The 19,895-nt window shown below is 39.1% G+C and overlaps 1 protein-coding gene across 1 annotated transcript; it reads right to left on the reverse strand.

Moving 5' to 3' along the window:
* Positions 1-614: 614 nt before the first annotated feature.
* On the reverse strand, positions 615-13,378 carry LOC140243061 (acetyl-CoA acetyltransferase, cytosolic-like). The gene is made up of 8 exons (XM_072322798.1): positions 13,246-13,378; positions 10,471-10,661; positions 9,815-9,940; positions 8,768-8,885; positions 7,185-7,451; positions 6,144-6,298; positions 4,436-4,546; positions 615-3,430 (listed from the first exon to the last, which is right to left on the reverse strand). Exons 1-8 carry the CDS (start codon positions 13,289-13,291, stop codon positions 3,260-3,262), a joined length of 1,185 nt encoding a protein of 394 aa, XP_072178899.1. The 5' UTR covers positions 13,292-13,378; the 3' UTR covers positions 615-3,259.
* Positions 13,379-19,895: the final 6,517 nt, after the last annotated feature.

The following is a 19,895-nucleotide window of genomic DNA, read 5'->3' on the forward strand; positions in this document are numbered from 1 at the left end:
CAAAAGGCCAATAAGAATCGGGCTTAACCGGGAAACGAACATGGAGGGTACAGCAGTTTTAATGCTCCTGCCGAATATTTGTATCGCGTAGAATGCGAGAGAAGCCAGCACTTTGTATATTGTTAAAGAATTAACTTTATGTTCACTATTATAAACTGTAGTAAAACTTATCGCATTGAAATACTCATGTAACTGCCTCTTTTTTATTTTCTGTGGACCCATGTGTGTCTTCATGTGTATTTATTATTTGTGTGTGTGCGTGTGTGTGTGTGTGTGTGTGTGTGTGTGTGTGTGTGTGTATAGTACATTGTACTTTGTAAAAGTGAACACATGTAACAAGAATCATCATTTCAGTACACGTTTTTTATTGAATTAGCAAGAACTTGCCAAACATAGGTCAAGTGCTTGATAATTTTGTATTATATTTATGTACAGGCAAATGGGATGAACAGAATGCATAAACATCCAATGTGTTGTGTACAGATATACAATGTACATTTTTCAATTTGCATGGTACCATGACCTGTGCAGTTTCATATCATCATGTACATGGTGTATATATATATATATATATATATATATATATATATATATATATATATATAGATAGATAGACTGATATACAGACAGTTTTATACACGTACCACTGTGCATTAATATGCTGAATAGGCCACCTTAAATCCATAATACTGAGGAATATGTACATTTCCTGCAACTATGAATATTCATAATACAAGTACATGCAACTGTATTAAACACATACTGGTACATGTCCAGTGGATTCTTGCTGTAAATCCTTTGGACCAATGAAATGATCTTGATGCACCTGCACAATGCAGAGTCCACTCTATACAGTGTACTTGCTGAGTGATGCAACAGAGACTTTGAGTAATCTTCATGATTTCCACAGTACTTTCTATTTTTCAGTTTTGCAACTGCCATGATGAACCACAGAGCTACATTGTACGTGTTGTAGCTCCATGTGGCTCTATGGATGAACAACGAAAAACCACAAATGTAAATTTAAGCCCTTTATATCTGGTGCTTTGGATTCAAGCTGAAAAGGTGCTACATAGATATATAAATTACTGTTAAATATGAGGTATACACATGTACACCTGCTGTACCCTTATACACCAAGTGAAGCAGCATTTGCCATACATCTTCAAACATAGAGACACTCGTCAATAGATAAGAGCAGAAAATATTATGCTTGAATCTCATTGACCTCTTTTTGAAGTCCCCACTGTCTGCTGAGCTTCCTTATTAGATGAATCAGCGAGTAGTTTAGCAATTTGCAGACAGAATTACATACTCATTCCCAACACAAATACATTTTCCTTAATGACATCGACAGCAACAGACCCATTTAAAAGAAGTGTGTGTTACTTAAGCTACACTGGAAAGAAACAAACTACTGCTTGGCCCAAAGTATTCCAAGTAGAACTGTTGAGCTGCTGCACAACCACCACATTTCCCTAGTTGTGCACACCCTGTACCATCACACTGTGTCAGAGATGGATATTTGTATTTCTGATGGAGACAATAGAAGCAGTGGTGCCAATATTCCCTTGTTGAAATAAGGCAGGTTTCAAAGGACAGTCAGAGAGACCCTCTTTTTTTGTGTGTGTGTTACATCTCAATGGGCAAAACTAATTTCTTCATGAAAAAGATCTTTATATCATCTTGTCGGGTTATGAAGAGACATTTGAAGTTTTCAAGGGACCTCCTGCGGAATCAGGGGGTGCGTTCGAGCGCTCTTAAGCGAAACAAAGCAAACTAAACCAAAGCAGATCATATCGTACTGTGCCAGATTTGGAGCGTTCAAGCACTCTGTGGAGATAGCACAACTCACGAGTTATTTTTGGAGGAGGTCACGCATTCTGTAGCATTAGGGTCATTCACCTGGCATGCTTCCATTAATTGATTAATTAAACTACTTACAGATGTCCTGGACAAAGAGAATGAACTCTTTGCATTATGATGTAGGTGTGTATACGCGCATTCTTCACATGCGAACTTTTGGTATAGCTTTGGTATGCTTTTGGAACAAATCGGGAAGTGTTCTACTTTTGGCTCGGTACAGTTCGGTACGGTACACTTTAGGAGCACTTGAGCGCTTCTCTGGGGTGGGTACGGTACGGTTCGGTTCGCTTTAGGAGAGCGCTCAAACACACACAGGGAGACTAAGCAGCTCTGAAAAATATACATGCCATGTGTTCGTCTATTTAGTGAGAGACCAACATGAAGGCATGGTACTATGTAAATTCTGATGTGACACCATATCTCTAACACGAAAAATTTCCATGGGACTTTAATCAATGGAAAATGTATTGCACACATGATATGGCTTTCAGTGCTGCCATACTGACATGCTCAAGTGTAAATTACACTGATGACGTTCTTTACAATATACCAGTAGACATTTTATGCCATTGATAGACTGCATAAATACTAAAACACCGGCATTTTTATAGCGTTGTTTTACAATGGTAACAGGGCCTTACTGAAAATGAAATACTGAGATACATATCATTAAAAAAAAAGGAAGAGGAACAATTTATATGACATAGTAATTATCATCAAAGCAAAATCGTAACACTTGTCAGCTGCAACAACCATATATTTTTGTGTGCAAGATTCTGGGGAATATTTGCACATCGGGGAATGTTAGTCACAATCGGCCATATTTGGTTCGTATTCACATCTGCGCATGTCACTGCACTGCATGTTCATGAGAAGCTGGCTGGATGTGGAGCATGTCACACACACATTACAGTATTAGCGGTGTCTTGTCACGTATGTCATGCGATATTTCCAAGAAAGATAACCTACCGCTGAAAAGTCTACGATAATGATGACAGTGGCACACATTCCATCAACTACAGGGAAACCACATTAAAATAAGTTTGCTTACAACAAAATACCACTTTATACAGCGGTCCCGATTTTCCATTACCGTATTTTGCTGGTCTCTTTTTTTAAGTACATTTACAAGGGACTGGTTACAATGACGTTAGATCAGCGGTCCCTGTTATAACAGGGTTTCCTTGTAATTATCATCATGATGCTGTCAAACTGGACTGTTTAAAACAATTTACGATATGATACAAGAATACTATGACAAATCAAACCGACAGATTTTCAGAGGGGACTTGAATGTGTCCTTTAAGGAGATTTGACATACACGTTCCGCTTCTGTGTCGTATAAAAGAAATGATGCGTCTCAGTCCGATCAGAGTTTCGCTGCGTTAAGAGTTCACAGGGTTTCCACGCACATGGCGATACCCATGCCCCCTCCTATACAGAGGGCCGCCAGACCCTTCCTGGCCCCGGTCCTCTTCATGCCGTTCAGGAGGGTCACCAGGACTCGGGTACCCGACACCCCCAGTGGATGTCCTAGAGCAATTGCTCCACCATAGATGTTGACCTGGTACCACAAACACACAAATGACAACAGTAACAAAACATGATGATGTAACCTGTTAGGGTAGATTGATTTTTCTCCAATTGTGTAATGCTCAAGTTCTCATACTACATCTTTTTTGTTTCTCTGTTTGTACTTTTACTGATCTCAACAAAACTTTGGCTGCAGATGACACATGGCACATGCTGACTTTGTAATCCGGTTGTGTTCTCACTTAGCAACTATATCGAAGTATTATCTGTACATTTCTTTTCAGTGCCATTGTCTAGTTTGAGTACCTTCAAGCCATATGTAAAATAATCCTACAATTGCTTATCACTTTGAGCAAGGTTCATGTTCACATCGTGATTATTGTAGTGCTGTGATCTGTTCACACAAGATGCAATTATTCAGGACATTTCAGGTGTCGGGAAATATCACTCACAAGGAAATGTCTTGACCATGTCTAATTGGTAGCGTATGGAAATCTCCATAAATTCTTGACAGCACAAATGAGCAAAACTTCTGAAAAAATAAATACATGTACAGCTGTATATGCAAATCAAATGTACACCTGAAAGTGCCAAGAGAAACCTGGATGTTTGGAGATGTATTGATTACATTTGACATTCAAAAAGATTTACTCAACAACTTGCAATCAACAATTTTTCCTAAAGCTCTCATCAAAATCCCACTAACTTCTGATCTGTTCAAAAACATGAATACTTTAAATTGTTTCAAAGTGTTTGATGAATGAAATATTGGTCATGATTGATATGAGCGAATAAAAGTAACACTGATGTTAATAATCACTGATCAAAACAATCTCTATCTCTGTGTATACTAAAGGCCTAGTCTATATACAAAACTTTTTGAGCATTTTGAAGTATAATGACCAGGGGCATTGCTGTTTTGTAACAATCAACACAATGTTGTTTCCTGAAAAGATTACTATGAAAAAAAAAAAAAAAAAAAAAAAAAAAAAGAATGACAAACTATGTCAACACTACAAAATAATCAAGAGCTAACCTTGGTAGTATCTATTCCCAGCTCCTTGACAACTGTCAGGGACTGAGCAGCAAAAGCTTCATTTAGCTCAAAGAGGTCAACGTCCTGGGTGCTCCAACCAGCCTTGGCCAGCTACACAAGAAGGAGGAATGATTAGTAATGTTTATCTTACATTAGTGCTGACTCTTTCTGTTTTATAAGCACCATACACAAGGAGAAGTTATAATGATTGAGTCATGTTTATCTAACATCAGTACAGACTCTTTTTGCTTACAGGAAACCAAAACCCAAAGAACAATGTGGCTTGAGTGAAAGCAGCAACATTACAGTAGAACATATCAGTGAAAGTTTGAGGAAAATCGGACAATCAATGCAAAAGTTATTAATTTTTAAAGTTTTGGTGTTGTAATGTCTGGATAAGGAGACTACAAGAGTTCAGGACGTCATGTGTGGATTTAGTTAACTCCATCAGTCTTTGAGCACTTAGCTTGAATTTGGCACATGTGACAACTATGGTATGTCATCCAAGTGATTCCTATATACCCCCATACACACTATGTGTGGGTGGGGGTATGAAAAAAGGAGGAAAGCTGAGTAACAAGTTCATAATCAGATAAGCTTTCAGAATAAGTAGGTGGATCATTCATAGTCAGATATGTAAATGAGATGCAAATTTGATGAAGTGATGATGTCATGGCCTCATAAGACACATTCTTTTGCTCTCAAATCATCAAATCACAATTGTCTGTAACAAATTTGGGACTCTTTCATTATCACCACTTCCTTGCTTGTATTAGCAAATTACTCGAAGAGAGGTATCAATTCTCATCACTTTTCGAAAAATCATGTGAACTGAAATTGGTGAAATCATAATTTTGTATCAATCATATTTCATCACAGAGTATTAAAGTGAATGAGAGTTTATAGTTAAGCAAGTCATGTTTGAAGTTGTGGGACATTATTGTACATTGATTCGTAAAGTTGTTGGTGCCTGCTGATGTTGTTTTTCCTTTCTTCTGCGCAATTGATATACTAATAGCCAAGTTTAAAGGGATGGTGTAGTTTTTAAATTTGGTTGGGATGAGGCATTACCCATTGAGGATGAGTCCTGAGTATAAGTGGGCAAATGGCTATGCAGCAAAATCAGCCCATCCTCGACAGGTTAAGGGTTTCCAACTCTTTTGAGAGATGAGAAACCTCTTGAGAAAAATTTAAGAGCATACAATTCTAAGAAGAAATCAAAGTTTATTTATTATTTTAAATTTGGTTGGGAAGATGCTTTACCCATTGAGGACGAGTCCTGAGTATGCTCCGGCAAGTGGCTATGTAGCAAAATCAGCCCGTCCTCAACGGGTTAAGGGTTTCCAACTCTTTTGAGAGATGAGAAACCTCTTGAGAAAAATTTAAGAGCATACAATTCTAAGAGGAAATCAAAGTTTATTTGATGAAAACTGATTTTGAAATGGCTGAGGTATCCAAAAACAAAGAGGTTAGAATTAAAGGTGGGACCCACCTTTTTTAGGACAATATTTTTCTACTAAGATCTCAATCATTTCAAAATCGATTTTCATGTAATAAACTATGAATTCCTCTTAGAATTCTATGTTCTTTCACATTTCACAAGTGCTTTCTAATTATCTCACAAACAGTCAAAATCTGAATTCCCCCAACTCAACCAAAAATACACCATCCGTTTGAGTGGGAAACAATTGTGGAAATTAAGACTCACAGCTTTCTTGATGGCAGGAATGGGTCCCGACCCCATGATGGCGGGGTCCACCCCAGCCTGACCCCATGAGACGATCTTTGCCAGGGGGGTCAGCCCTCTCCTCTGAGCCTCCGAGAGGCTCATCAGGACTGTGGCTGCTGCTCCGTCATTTATCCCTGGGGAGTAAATCAACACAAGATCATCTTAGACAACACAGAAGCACGAAAGTGACAAGTGAAGATGCCCCTCCATCATTTATTCCAGGGAAATCAAATTAAGAGTCATCCTTTTAAAGTGTTTCTAATGTGTGATCTTTGTTAAAATGCAATGGCTTTGCCCTGTCCAGGCCATGCACTTAAAGGGATACTACAGTATTGGTGGAGATGAAAATTGGGCTTTTAACTTTTTGCGAGATAGATACCAAGAAAACACTTATGATATAATACAGAGCATACCATTTTAAGAGGAATTCAAAGTTTATTTGATGAAAATCGGGTTTGGATTGACTGAAACATTTAAAAACAAAGTAAAACAAAGCAATCGTAATAAAATGTGGGTCCCACACTTTATTAGAATCGCTCTGTTTTGGATATCTCAGCCATTTCAAAACCAATTTTCATCAAATAAACGTTGAATTCCTCATTGAATTACATGCTCTTTCATATTTTATAAGAGGTTTCTCATTATCGCACCAAAAATGTTAGAAACCTGAAATTAGGTCTCAACCAAAACTATACAATCCCTTTAAAATATGGAACATATCTACAGACTCCATTAACCTGAATGAAATGCATCTGCTGGCTTTTTTTTTCCCCTCAGTGTTAAATTTCATTTCTTTGTATTTAGATTCTGGATGCTAAGTTACCAGTACTTTACTGGATGTCATCAATTTTAATATAGTACAGGACCTGCTTTCATCTATATAATAAGCTGGATTTTCAACAAAGGAATGTCTGCATGGGCATGGAACCCTTGAAGACATGTTGTCCTGAGACAGGGGTAATCTACAGCAGCTAGTGACAGACTCTGCTGCCCCACTTCAGGGACTGATCGCTGAAGTACCTGAGGCATTGCCTGCCGTGACGGTGCCGCTTCCATCCTTGAGGAAGCAGGGCTTGAGCTTGGCCATGCCCTCAAGGCTCGACCCCTTCCTCGGGTGCTCGTCGGTGGCGACCTCGGTCGTGGCCTTGCGGCTCTTCACAGTGACGGGGACAATCTCCGCCGCGAAGACGCCCTCGCTCTGTGCCTTCTCGGCCTTGTGCTGGGAACTCAGAGCGAACGAGTCCTGGTCCTCCCGACTGATCTCCCACTTCTTGGCCAGATTTTCGGCTGGAAGGACAAGCAACATGTCACTCACTCAGTCACTAATGTCCACGAGCACAGTAAATCATCGCCTGCCTGGCAGAAGGGCCCTGGTATGATATTTCACCCTAAAACTGAATTTTTGTTTGTGACATAATCTGACAGAGTTTTGAAAGCTCTTTCATGTGCTCCATCCATGAATCAAGACAAGACATTGGTGGACAAGTTAGATATACATTCAAATCTGAATTTGCACAATATACTGGTTATCCTGTGACATCATGTAATTGAATACAAATTCATCATCCCATAATTCATGATTATCCCTTTAAATTAGCATTACCAACAAAAGTGTAGTCCAACTCCTGATTTGTTATGGATGGGATAAAGCTTGCTTATAGGTACAACACACTCATTGGGTAGTAAAGGATTCTTTTTTGTCTTCTTCGTCTTTCACAAAATGCCATTCGGTCCTGTGTAACTTTTATCTGAAGAATTTCATACAATCTTTATATAATTATGTACACTCCCTGTAGCCTGAATCATTCATGCCTGGAAGCTAGAGCACTGAATGAAGGAATACACTCTTCTGAGGACTGATTGGAGTTTACATTATTGTTATGAGCATCATGGGCAAAAGGATAGTAAAAATGGGGGGGGGGGGGGCACGTGAGGTGGAGATTGAGGAGTGGGGGTGGGGTCCATGTGGGGCGAGGAGAGCTGTGAGATCCATTTGCTTCATTGGTTGCCACTACAAGAAAGCATTGTCTTTAACCTCCTCTTTCTTGTCTACAAACCTATCCATAATCACGCCCCCTCATACCTCCAGAACGTAACCTCCATTTAATCCTCATCAATTTCTTCTGCATCTAGACATTTATGCTCCAATGCTGCTGCCCACCTTCAACTGCTTCCCAGACCTCACACCAAGACATGCTATGGAGAATGCTCATTTGCAATTATTGCCCCCGAGTTATGAAATGATCTCCCCATTCATATACGAGAAGCCCCAAGAATAGAATCATTTCATTCTAAAAATTCACCTTTTACCATAAATGATTACCCCTCTAGTCAATGTATTGAACCTAAAATTAATCATATCACCAGCCCATTTATTGTTACATACTGATGAATGTAACATACTTTTTTTTTTTCTTCAAGTAATTTGTACTTTCGACAATGATTATGTCTCATTTTTTTATTTTTCCTTTCCTTTCTTTTTTTTTTTTTTCGTCTTTCCCCTGGGGCTTAGGAACATTGCATTAAGAGCATTAAAAATATATTGTATTATTGTTATTATTACTATCATTATCATCTAATGCAAAGCTCAAACTCGGTCCCACCTGTAATTCCCATATGGTAGTTGTTGAAGGCATCCATGAGTCCATCATGCACCATGATGTCCACCAGGGGCTTGTCACCGAACGAGAGGCCAGAGCGCAGGTGTGCCGCATGGGGAGCCTGTGGACATGTTATGACAGAGACACGACAAATGAAATTGATGCATCCAGTATCAGAGACACCAAGGTCAGAGAGCAGCCAGGCATGTGATTTTGCGGCGTGTCTGGGAGGACTGCTGAAGCAAAGTGACCGAGTTGGGGGGAGGGTTTGGGAGGGAGATGTCGTCCCTTCTATTGTTAGGACATTTAGCATCTTTAAGCTGTAAATCGTACAATCTGCAGCATACTAAATATAGAAAGCTCCCCGAGATGCGAGTGTGGAGTCTCAAAGTATTCATGAAACACGGATCACTCACAAACAACATAAAAAAAAAAAAAAATAGAAATACAGGGCATACAAACTCCTCAACATTAAACACTTTCTACCGACAAACCGCTACACATTATTTTAATTAGCCACAAACAAGCCACGAACCATCACTGCTGGATTAGTATGTTTTATTTATTGCAGATTTTGTCTACCAACACATAATTTTTTGGCCAACAAGCATATATGGAAGGAACCTCATGAAAACTGGGTGTCTGTGTGACCATGAGAATGTGAGCTGAGTACGTAAACCATTTAATAATCCCTCCTGCAGCTTCCAAGGCAGAGGCATAAAAAATATAATCCTTGCAATATTTTCTCTACCAAGAACAGCAGGTGCAATAAAAGTGCCAATAACTATATTTGAATTTGTTTGTTTGTCCCTATTTTCCAGAGGGAATGTATTTTCCAAGGGAACCATCCAACTTTTCAAGAGGTTGGGGGAAGGTAATCTGATATCAATGTACATGTAGATCATTTCAGATAAAAAAAAAAAAAAAAAAATATTATATCTACCATAGTACATCACACGATGTATCATTGAAATCACTAAATTTGCAGTCATACTGTTTACTTTGTATGAATTACACTCTTTATGGTCAAAATTGAACAGTCCTTTTTACCTGGCTCATACTTTCTTGCCCCCCTGCCACAACAATGGAAGAGTCCCCACACATTATAGCCTGAGCTCCAAGTACTACAGTGCGCAAGCCTGACCCGCATAGCATGTTGACACTAGTTGCTGGTACCTGCAAAAAACGAATCAAAACAGAACCAAACAAGGCAAAGCAAAAAGGAGAAAAGAAAGAAAATTAAGTACAAATGCAGTAATGCAACAGTGGCTGTCATGAATTGTTCAAAGGCTACACATGTACTGTCAGTGGCTTTAGGAAATATTGTAATATCTAAGATATCAATACACAAATTTACCAAACTCATAGAGAAAGTCATGTCTCGATGTACTATGAGATGATTTCAACACCAATTTCATATTGTAACTTATTGTTCTTAATATCAAAACATACACATGTCTCATTTTCTTTTTCAATGTATCACAACAAATTCAGACAGACATCATCTTATTACGTATGTGCAAATCATTGCAATATGTATTGCTAGATGTTACTTCAAATACATATTCACAGAGTAACTCTACATGGCTGGGAATTCTCAAGAGAAGTTGAGTTGAGACGTGAGAAATTGATGAAAGTGGAATGACTTCCAACCTCGATGTAACTGCAGGGAAAAGACGAGAGAAGTTGCAGCAATTTTAACTTACTTCAACGGGTATGCCTGCATTCACGCTGGCCTGCCTGGCCGGGTTCTGACCCTGGCCTGCAGTGAAAACTTGACCCATGAAGACCTCCGACACATCGCTGGCACTGACCCCTGACCTCTGAAGGGCTTCTTTTATGACGATGCTTCCAAGGTCATGGGCCGGAATGGTAGACAGGGCTCCATTCAGGCTGCCTGCAAGAGAAAATAGCACAGAATGCCCAAGCATAATTATTACTTGATATGAAAAGCATTGCTCCTGCTTATCTGGTACTACAATGACAACAGCGTGTGGGAAACAAGGAATTTCTCACATTCAACCCTTGCTGAGCTTTGGTTGCTATTAACTGGTATTCATGCTGGAATTCTTTCTTAGCTGATTGGCACATACAGTATGTCTGGAAACTGATTGTCAATGAAAAGTGAATACCTACTCCTCATAATCCATATTGTGATAATGGCAGTCTTTTTTTTTTTTTTTTTTTCTTCTGGCTACTGCACACAAAACTCCACAACTGGGATATTTGGTTATTAGACTGAGGTACATTACTACATCTGAGTGGGCTTGATAACCTACAACCAGGTCAAGCTTGGATGGAATACTGATGAAAAAATTTTACAAGTTGAACTACAATATAGGTGCAGGAGCAAAGGCTCCTACTTAAGATAATAGTAATCTATATTGCTGGTCTGTGGAAGTTATCCCTCAGGCACATACACAGCAATACAGCATACAAGAGGAAGCGTAGGAAAAACAAACCAACGAAAAACTATGCAATCTGCTACTGAAATGAATTACTCCATTCACTATTTAGATATCTATGTTGTTGGAGCACATTTTTTTTTTCTCTCTACGAAACGGGATTTGTGTAAGTCAATAAAACAAGTAATGATGGAGAACACTTGCCAGCAATTTGAATAGTATGAGGACTACTTGTTAAGTTAGTACGTCATTTTTCTTTTCTCAATGACCACAAAGAGCCACTTCTCAACTTGGAAATGATATAGATTCTACATTGCATTTGTGCTGCGGGATTGCTAATCTCGCAAATATCAGGGGACTCACAAAATTTGTGAAAGTAAAACAATCATGAAATACACATCTTGTAGCCGTAGGTACTTCAACGAGTAAGTCTGAAGCATGTCATGATCGCCGATACAATGCCGCCCTACTGTGTCTAACTCTGTAGCTTCCCCATGCACATGGCCATACTGCATGCATCTGCAAGGGACATGAGGTCTATCGGTATATCAGCCATCAGCAGTGTTCTAACTGGAGCGCACTAAAAAGTTAGTCATTATCTTCTTCTTCTTGATAAGTACAGTCTACCATCAGGTGTATAGTTGTACTATTTGGCAGCTAGGTCTGGTGGTGCATGGTGTGGTGTTATGTAAAAGTTACAGTGACTTTTTAAAAACATGATGCTAAACATATGCTGCTGTTGCAATTCATACTCTAGTTGTTTCAGAACTACTCATTACAATTCAATTTGAAGTCATCACTGATTGGCAGTGCCACTATGAATATGGTCGTCTACATCTATAGCAAAAATAAGCCTCGCCCTGCCCTGATGGTAACATGACCACCTATCTGCGACCCACACTCATCAAAGACATTATGCTCATCATCAATCTCCGACATACACGGAGGGAAGAAAAGGAGAAGATCCAGTTTTAAAAAAGAAAGAAAAGAAATCATGATGGGATAAAGCTGGTAGACAAGCAATCCATATAAACAAGGGTTTAGAACCAGGCATAGCTATGGCTATACATAGTCAAGGGTGTATACTTTTTTTCAGCTCTAAAAAAAAAAAAAAAAAAAAATATTTAGACCCCAGTCAGACGGCTGTACGTGCTAGTCTCATCTCAGTCTCATTTTATCAGATTTATATTTAATAAAAGCGTAAACTTTCAATGTCATGATAGACAGTCAATCATGAGTCACTGCCAATTCAAATTGGGTCTAGCTTCGCCTAGTTCAACTAAAACTTCCACTAGTCTTCTTCTTCTTCTGATTAAGTCTGCCTCCTTCAATAGACAATAGACTGAAGATTCTTGCAGACTGGTGCTATTTACATTATAATACAATTTATTTACAGATATTTACAAGCACATAGAAAATTTGACGGAAAAAACAAACATACTAGCCACTGTGATCAACCGTTAGACGTTTTCGAAATGATCCCACAGATGGCGCTGAAACAATTTCTGACGACAGGGAAGTTCTCGAATATGGTACCTGATAGGAGTGTGGTTGCGAGGCTCTCGTTAACTGAGTAGCCTGTTTGATAATATAGTCCTGTGCTGAAACAGGAGTGAGATTATTGTGTATTTTGTACATCATAATTAGCCTGTCATTTTCTCTGCGCTGTTCCAGAGTGGTCAAATTAAGACAAGTTCTTGTAGCATTTTGGTGACACTCGAGGTGTTTAATGGTAGCGATTTAAAGTGAATCGCGCAGCTCTTCTTCTAACCAACATCAGCAAAAAACAGCCCAAATTACCCAATATTGATTGGGTTAGCGTTAGGCCTACAATAGTGACATGACGAGAGCCGAAGGCCGCGGCCGGCTGTGCCTGTAGCCTGTAGGCCTAGATCTACTGTTGTACGTGCACGATACCCCTGTCTGTACTTGATTCGTCCTGCACTCAGAGTTAACGTATGGGACTGTACAAGTTATTCCAACATGGGGAGCCTAGAGTAGTAGAGAGCATCACTGGAAGAGCGACACAGTAGAGCTATTTGCATGCCTATCTATTATTCAATTAAAAATCCTTACCTACTGCTGTCCGTACAGCTGAAACGATGACAACTGGGTCCGACATTTCGAGAGAATAAACGTAGTACACCCTAGTATTTAGGAGAAATCGACAAAATTAGTGTGACACAGCAGCGTACACACGCATGAAGCGTGACCTATCGGTTCACCATAATTATGATGATCGATCCTCAGCCATGTCTTCGACCACAAACACACGATCGCAAAAGATGTGACCAGTCGTTAAGTGCAGATTATTGACAAAAGACTGCCTTACAATACTGGGCAGTTTGTGTGCCGTAACCAAAAAACACTGTATAAGTGAGTCTAATAACAGATCGTTCGACGACCGCGCGATCACTATTGGCGACCTCCGACACAAACTTCCAGCTTTTCACAGGTCTGAATGACTTTCGTGTCTCCGCGTAGTGCAGTGGGCGTGTACTTTTACAGTACATTGTATTTTTTAACTGGTGATGAGTCGTTAATTCGTTTATTTCCTGGGCACACGGGCTCTATAAAAGCTTGGGTTATATCGTTAAGGAGTTACAATTTTGGCCTCATCTTATGCTATTAAAGGTCCAGTATACCTTTGGGAGCAGTGATTTCAAAAATGTTCAAGATATCACATTTAATGCATATGTGTAGGTCTGTTGTATCATAAAACATCCTACCATATGAAATATTTGCCATAAAACCTAAAATATAAGGAGATATCAGGATTTTTCTCAATAAACCGTAACTGTATACGGTTTAGTCTGGAAACATTTTTATTATAACTATTGTTCACATTTTGTGTATTTAACAACACTTAACATCCATTATACGGATTCAAATTTTGACAGTGGTTGTTTCTATCCCTAACTCACATTTTAGAACTATTTTAAAGCACTAATGCTTTCATCTGCAAATGGTAAATTATGCCTTTAATATAGGGCTAGCTACAGAGTACACTGATTAAAAAAGAAAAAAAAAAAACCAACAACAGCATTTACAAAAATATGATAACCTGTCTTGTTCCTTCAAAAACTGATTTGCACGCGCCCGTGCTCTGAATTGAGGATATTTTAGTGTACTAGTATTTGATAATTGCCAAAACTTCGAGAACTTTAAGTTCGAATGTTGCCGCCCCCCCCCCCCCCCAGCAGTGTAATGACGGCTTTGAACTGATGATCGACACATGATATAATCCGTATATGCACACAATGCACAACATAGGGCCTACAGAGAAACTAAGGATCAAGGTAGGCCTACTATAAAAATGATAGGCCTATACTCGACACAGGGCAAAATCAGCTTTATCCGGCGTTGGACTTGACTTGCCATATTTCGTCCACTATACTGACTTTCTAAAGCCCCGGCTAAAGCCGAATACTTTTTGCCAAGGAAGGCCAAAGAAGCGATCTGGAAGACTGATTAACCCTGCTTATATGTTATGCCCTAGGCCCTATGCAGAGGATCCCCAAGCATCAGCAGACTTAGCAGGAAATTAAAGTGGATAGCAAAATCAATCGCTTTATGAAAAAAAAAAAAACAACAACAACAAACTTAATCGTAGCTGACTAAAGTCTCTATGGGTCCTAGCCAGTAATAGGGTAATTTACGCTTTTAGGGCCTATGTATACGCTTTAGTTCTGTAGTGATAAATATATCTTTTTCCGGAGGTTAACCGATAAAGTTTTTTCGGGTATTAATGGTGTGATATAATTCCAGGGCTCGTGAAAGTGTCATTTCGCGATCTACAGACCGAATGAATAAAACTTAGTAACATGTTTTTAACCCTATAAAGCCCTAGCTATTTTGATCCCTTCCAGGCCCAAGAGGGGGGGGGGGGGGCACATTGTGCCTCCTACATAACTTCTTTATCATAAATTTATTACGATGTATGACCGTCATATTTGGCACATGGGTAGAGCAACTCGTGCTCTACATGACCCAACATTTGAAATTTCTCAAGGTCACCCACTGAGGGCGCTATTTCCCAAAATATAAAGAAATACATAGGAAATACGATAAAGTCATTTTTTTCTTTCTATTTCTTTATCCCCAGTATATATGTTTTTATTTTATATCAATCATTTTCATATTTACTTCAAAGGAAAAGCAAGTCAACCTTCACTATTTGTTATGGTTGAAATTTCTCAAGGTATCTCTGGGGGCTCAAATTCATTACAATATCAAAAAATATATGAAACCTATAATGTATTGTTGGAATGGGTGCTATATTGGTATCACATTTCATATTTCCAAAATATTGAAATTTTGAGTTTGCAGATTGATAATATGATAAACATATGACATTACAGGCAAAGCTTGTGTGAAGATAACACAAAATAAAAAGGTAGTCTTTAAAAAATGCTGTGTTTTCGATTATTTCTATTATATCTATTGTTTGATGCCTATGTTATATAAAAATAAAGGAAATGATAAGAAGACCATTTCAGGATAATTCACAACCATAATTACTTCACGTTTTGGTCCTTCAGCAAATTACAGCCGAGAAACCCCCTATTTCATTCATAATTATATTGTTAACTGAAATTGAAACAGAAAATCATGCAAAATCTGACTAACATGGTTGTCAGTTTACGGTTGCCATGGTAACGAGGAATATCGGACATATCTAAATTATATATCAAAATGTTCGCAATAAGATATTAGGAAAAGTCACCAAATTTGGTTGAAATCAGGTAAAGGGTGTATAGGAGTGGCAAACGAAAATATGGTAGGGGGGCTGTGCCCCCCCCCCCCCCCCTCCCGGGCTTTATAGGGTTCAAGTAGGGCCTTCTACAAGTACAGACATAGGCCGAGAATATATATATATATATATATATATATATATATATATATATATATATATATATATATATCTATATATATATATATATATAAACATTTAAAGCCTTCATGCACGCCCCAAACGCAAACGGGTAGGGGAAAGGGGCTTCGACGAATGGTAGGCTTCTAAACAGTCAACGCGACGTGCCTCTATACCTACTTTCGACCGTTTCGGTATACAAGTCTTTCTTTTTCTTCGTTGTATGTATTTCGTGTGTATTTCTTTTATTTCACTTTTGTTTTCGTGCTTAAACACAATATCATGGAGCGCTGTAGTAATGCAATGTACAGTATGCGATTATGTTGTCATTATAATTATTAGCACTTTGTGACTCCGTCCACAAACAAAAACCTGTTGTAAGTTGATAGAATATACAAGGGAAGATTCTACCTCCGCCTCTGTATTTTTTTTCTATATTAAACCCTTATTCCTGCATTCGAATTGGTAAATTAGTTTAATCATTTCGCAATCCATCCTTGAGGCGTTGGTGGTCACACTTACGAAAGGCTTTTCTTTTTTCTCACAACAGTGCGAGATGACTTTGACTGAATAGAAGCTTATAGACCGGGGGCCCAGGAGGTTTATTCAACCGAAAAGCGGACAAGCAACTGACCTCATAGGAAGTTTACATGGACCCTGGACATCACAAAAATGCATTGCTGCCGGGTCTCATCGTTGGCCTTCCCGCCAAAATCACGCAATGTATGACGTCACTTCCGGTTGGCCCTTTTCCCAAATTTTTGAGACAGTTTGAGTTGAAGGATCACTATTAATATGTCAGTTTCGGCTTCTAAGAGTGTCCTAGATATATTTTATTTGGTATCCAACTATTTTGGAGTATGTATTTACCATCTATTTGCCCATTTTCTATGTGGTGATGTTCCTGAGGGTGAATAATAATCATGGCAATCATTGTCGACGTCGCACTTTTAGAGAAAATGACACCTAGATTTTGATCACTTTCGAGAAGATAGTTGTTAATACTCTCTATAAATATCTCAATCTTGTCTAACGGTTGTAAAAATCTATATCCAGCCCTTCTTGTGATTTGAGATAAGTCTAGTCCGTTCAAACATTAAAAAGTATAACCCTTCCACCATTTAGGGTAGCGCCCTCTGTGGTCCGAACCTCTGCAACACAAAAACTAAACTTTGAAACAAAGCATTATTGGACACATGTTGGAGATTAATGTTCGTATAATGCGCACAAAAAATTGTATATCTCGTCAGAGTATTATGATGTTCTTCACTTAAAGCTTCTATATAATTTATGGAAGAGAGTACAGGAACTAGGCAATATCTAAATCTTGTACATGGGCAAACAGTATTTGCATCATTATGACCAAGAGTCAAACTAAATTCGCAATATTTCGGGACACAACCTTTAGAATGTCTTCGTCATCACTAACGCTTCCATCACTCTCATCGCTTTCATCACTCTCATCGCTTTGCTCACTCCATGTCCCTTCGGATTCCTCATCGTCTCGGTTTGCATTATCTGAAGGACTGAACGATGAGCCTTCGAGAGATGCGGGGACTGCACTTCCTTGGTACCAGTCTGGCTCAAAGTGCTTCTGGGTAGATTTCCACCCATAGTCTACTAGACTGCCGTGCTGGCTCTCTTCCACATTCTGGCGACATACTGTGCTCTTGGATGTGATTTTTAAGTGTTGTGGCACAGAGAGGAAGAGGATTAGTAAATAGCAGATGATTTTATCAAGTCTTGCAAGGGGCAGTACCTTTGTCACCTCCACTGCTCATTCGCTTAAAGACATTGTATAATATCTGGCATCATTTATGTCCAATGTTGCAAAGCCATACAGTGGGCAGATGAAGAATGTGGCAGCTCGAATATCTACTTCCTCGTTTGAGAGAGACTGAAAAGATTTGATGTGTGTTGCACTTTTTTCCATCTTTTGATAGGGTTTTACTTTCCCTTTCCTGCAGAAACGTGAAGTGAAATCGCAACCTGTCAGAGAGACCAATATGTGCATTGCTAATGTCCGGTTGCCTCTCTTCGAGGACTGCTGCAATTTTTGAGACATCAACTTACCTTATGTTATTGCCCGAACCAAAGTCTACAATTATTTTTCCTTCATCCGACCTGGCACAGTACAGCAAGATGATGAAGACGTCTGTGTCACTGGACCTCACGAAGATAATGCCCTCTTATTTGCATATTAGCTTCTTCATGATGGCCTTGCTAGTGTCTCGGCATATCTGCTTACAGTTGGTTGTTGGCATTCCTCAGTTCTACACAGCTTGTGCCATGAGAAACACACCACATTTTCTATCCAATAACCTGTCCATACTGGGGCTTCCTCCTTTCCGATATATCTTGCGAAATGCGAACTGTTCCTTGAATGAAGAACTCTTGAGTAAATCCTTGCCTCTATGGCGCTGAACCTGGTCTGGCCCAGCAATGAAGAACTCATGTGAGGTAGAACATTGCAGGTTTCCCTCAGGATCTTTGATGGAGGGGGATTGGTATATTTTGTCTAGTACCAAGTGAATTTCCTCTCCGCGACATGAGCAAAGTCTCTTCAAGAGACCCTTGGCCATATGTTGAACTGCTGTGTTGTAGAATTGTCTCATGAATGATGATGCCTCTGTCAATCATTCTTGCTGAGATCACAGGAAAATTTGTTTCTTCGTTTTGCCGTTTAAAGAGACTATACAGTTCTGGTTGAGGTGAGGATTTAGCTTTTAAAGGGTGGTACAGTATTGGTGGAGCTGAGGATTTGGCTTTAAACTTTTTGCGAGATACCAAGAAATCACTTATGAAATAGTACAGAGCATGCCATTCTAAGAGGAATTGAAAGTTTGTTTGATGAAAATCGGTTTTAGAATAGCTGAGACATCCAAAAACAAAGTAAAAAAGCAATCATAATATGTGGGTCCCACAATTTGTTAGTATTACTCTGTTTTAGGTATCTCAGTAATTTCATGACCAATTTTCATCAAATAAACGTTGAATTCCTCTTGGAATTACATGCTCTTTCATATTTCATAAGAGGACTCTCATTATCTCACCCAAAAATGTTGAAAACCTAGTTAGGTCTCAACCAAAACTGTATGAGCCCTTTAACATGTTGCGAGAGATTCAGAAACCACTCTGTGAGATGGCAAAGAGCATGCAATCCAAAGGGGAATCAAAGGTTTACTTGATGAAACTCGGGTTTGAAATGGCTGAGATATCCAAAAACAAGGTGAAACAAAGAGATCCTAATAAAAAGTCGTGGCCTGTCGCCTTTTATTATCACTTTTTTTTTGGATATCTCAGCCATTTGAAAACCAATTTTCATCAAATAAACGTTGAATCCTTTTTTAAAATTACATGCTCTTTCATTTTTCATAAAAGGTTCCTCATTTTCTCACTTAGGAATTATCACCTGAATTATCACCTCAACCAGTACTGTACAGTCCCTTTAAGCAGCCTTGTCAAAGCTGCTTTCTCAGTCTTCAGGGGTGTCCCCATTACTTGATGGGCCAGCTAAAGAGGTACTTTAGTGAGAGGGTAGCTAAGAATGTGCTTAAGATCGATTGTATCACTTGATTCAGTTGCAACAGCTATCCGAAAAAGTCTCCGGCTCCCTCAGTTGCGTGAACTCTTTTTTACTGCTGTTTTAGACCTCTTTGCGTTTTCTGAAACAAAGTTTAACATTTTGATTCTGGGAACTGGCTTCAGAAACCTAGTACTGGCAGCTGCACATTTATCTTGAAACTCAGCCCGTCTTTTCTGCCCTCGTTCAAGTGTTGTTAGGAGAAACTGCCTCGTTGTCTCACTTGTCTTTGAAGAAGCTCTCGTATTTCGCACAAAGTTCACCCAGTGC

This window comes from Diadema setosum, chromosome 19 (genome assembly GCF_964275005.1).
Source record: "Diadema setosum chromosome 19, eeDiaSeto1, whole genome shotgun sequence".
Classification (NCBI taxonomy): domain Eukaryota; kingdom Metazoa; phylum Echinodermata; class Echinoidea; order Diadematoida; family Diadematidae; genus Diadema; species Diadema setosum.

Bases quoted from the DNA above. Each gene is read 5' to 3' on its own strand.
- LOC140243061 (XM_072322798.1), bottom strand. From the start codon at position 13,291: ATGTCGGACCCAGTTGTCATCGTTTCAGCTGTACGGACAGCAGTAG. The intron at 10,662-13,245 runs GTAAGGATTTTT...TTTCTCTTGCAG, and splicing joins AGCTGTACGGACAGCAGTAG to GCAGCCTGAATGGAGCCCTG. The intron at 7,452-8,767 runs GTGGGACCGAGT...TTGTCCTTCCAG, and splicing joins CTACCATATGGGAATTACAG to CCGAAAATCTGGCCAAGAAG.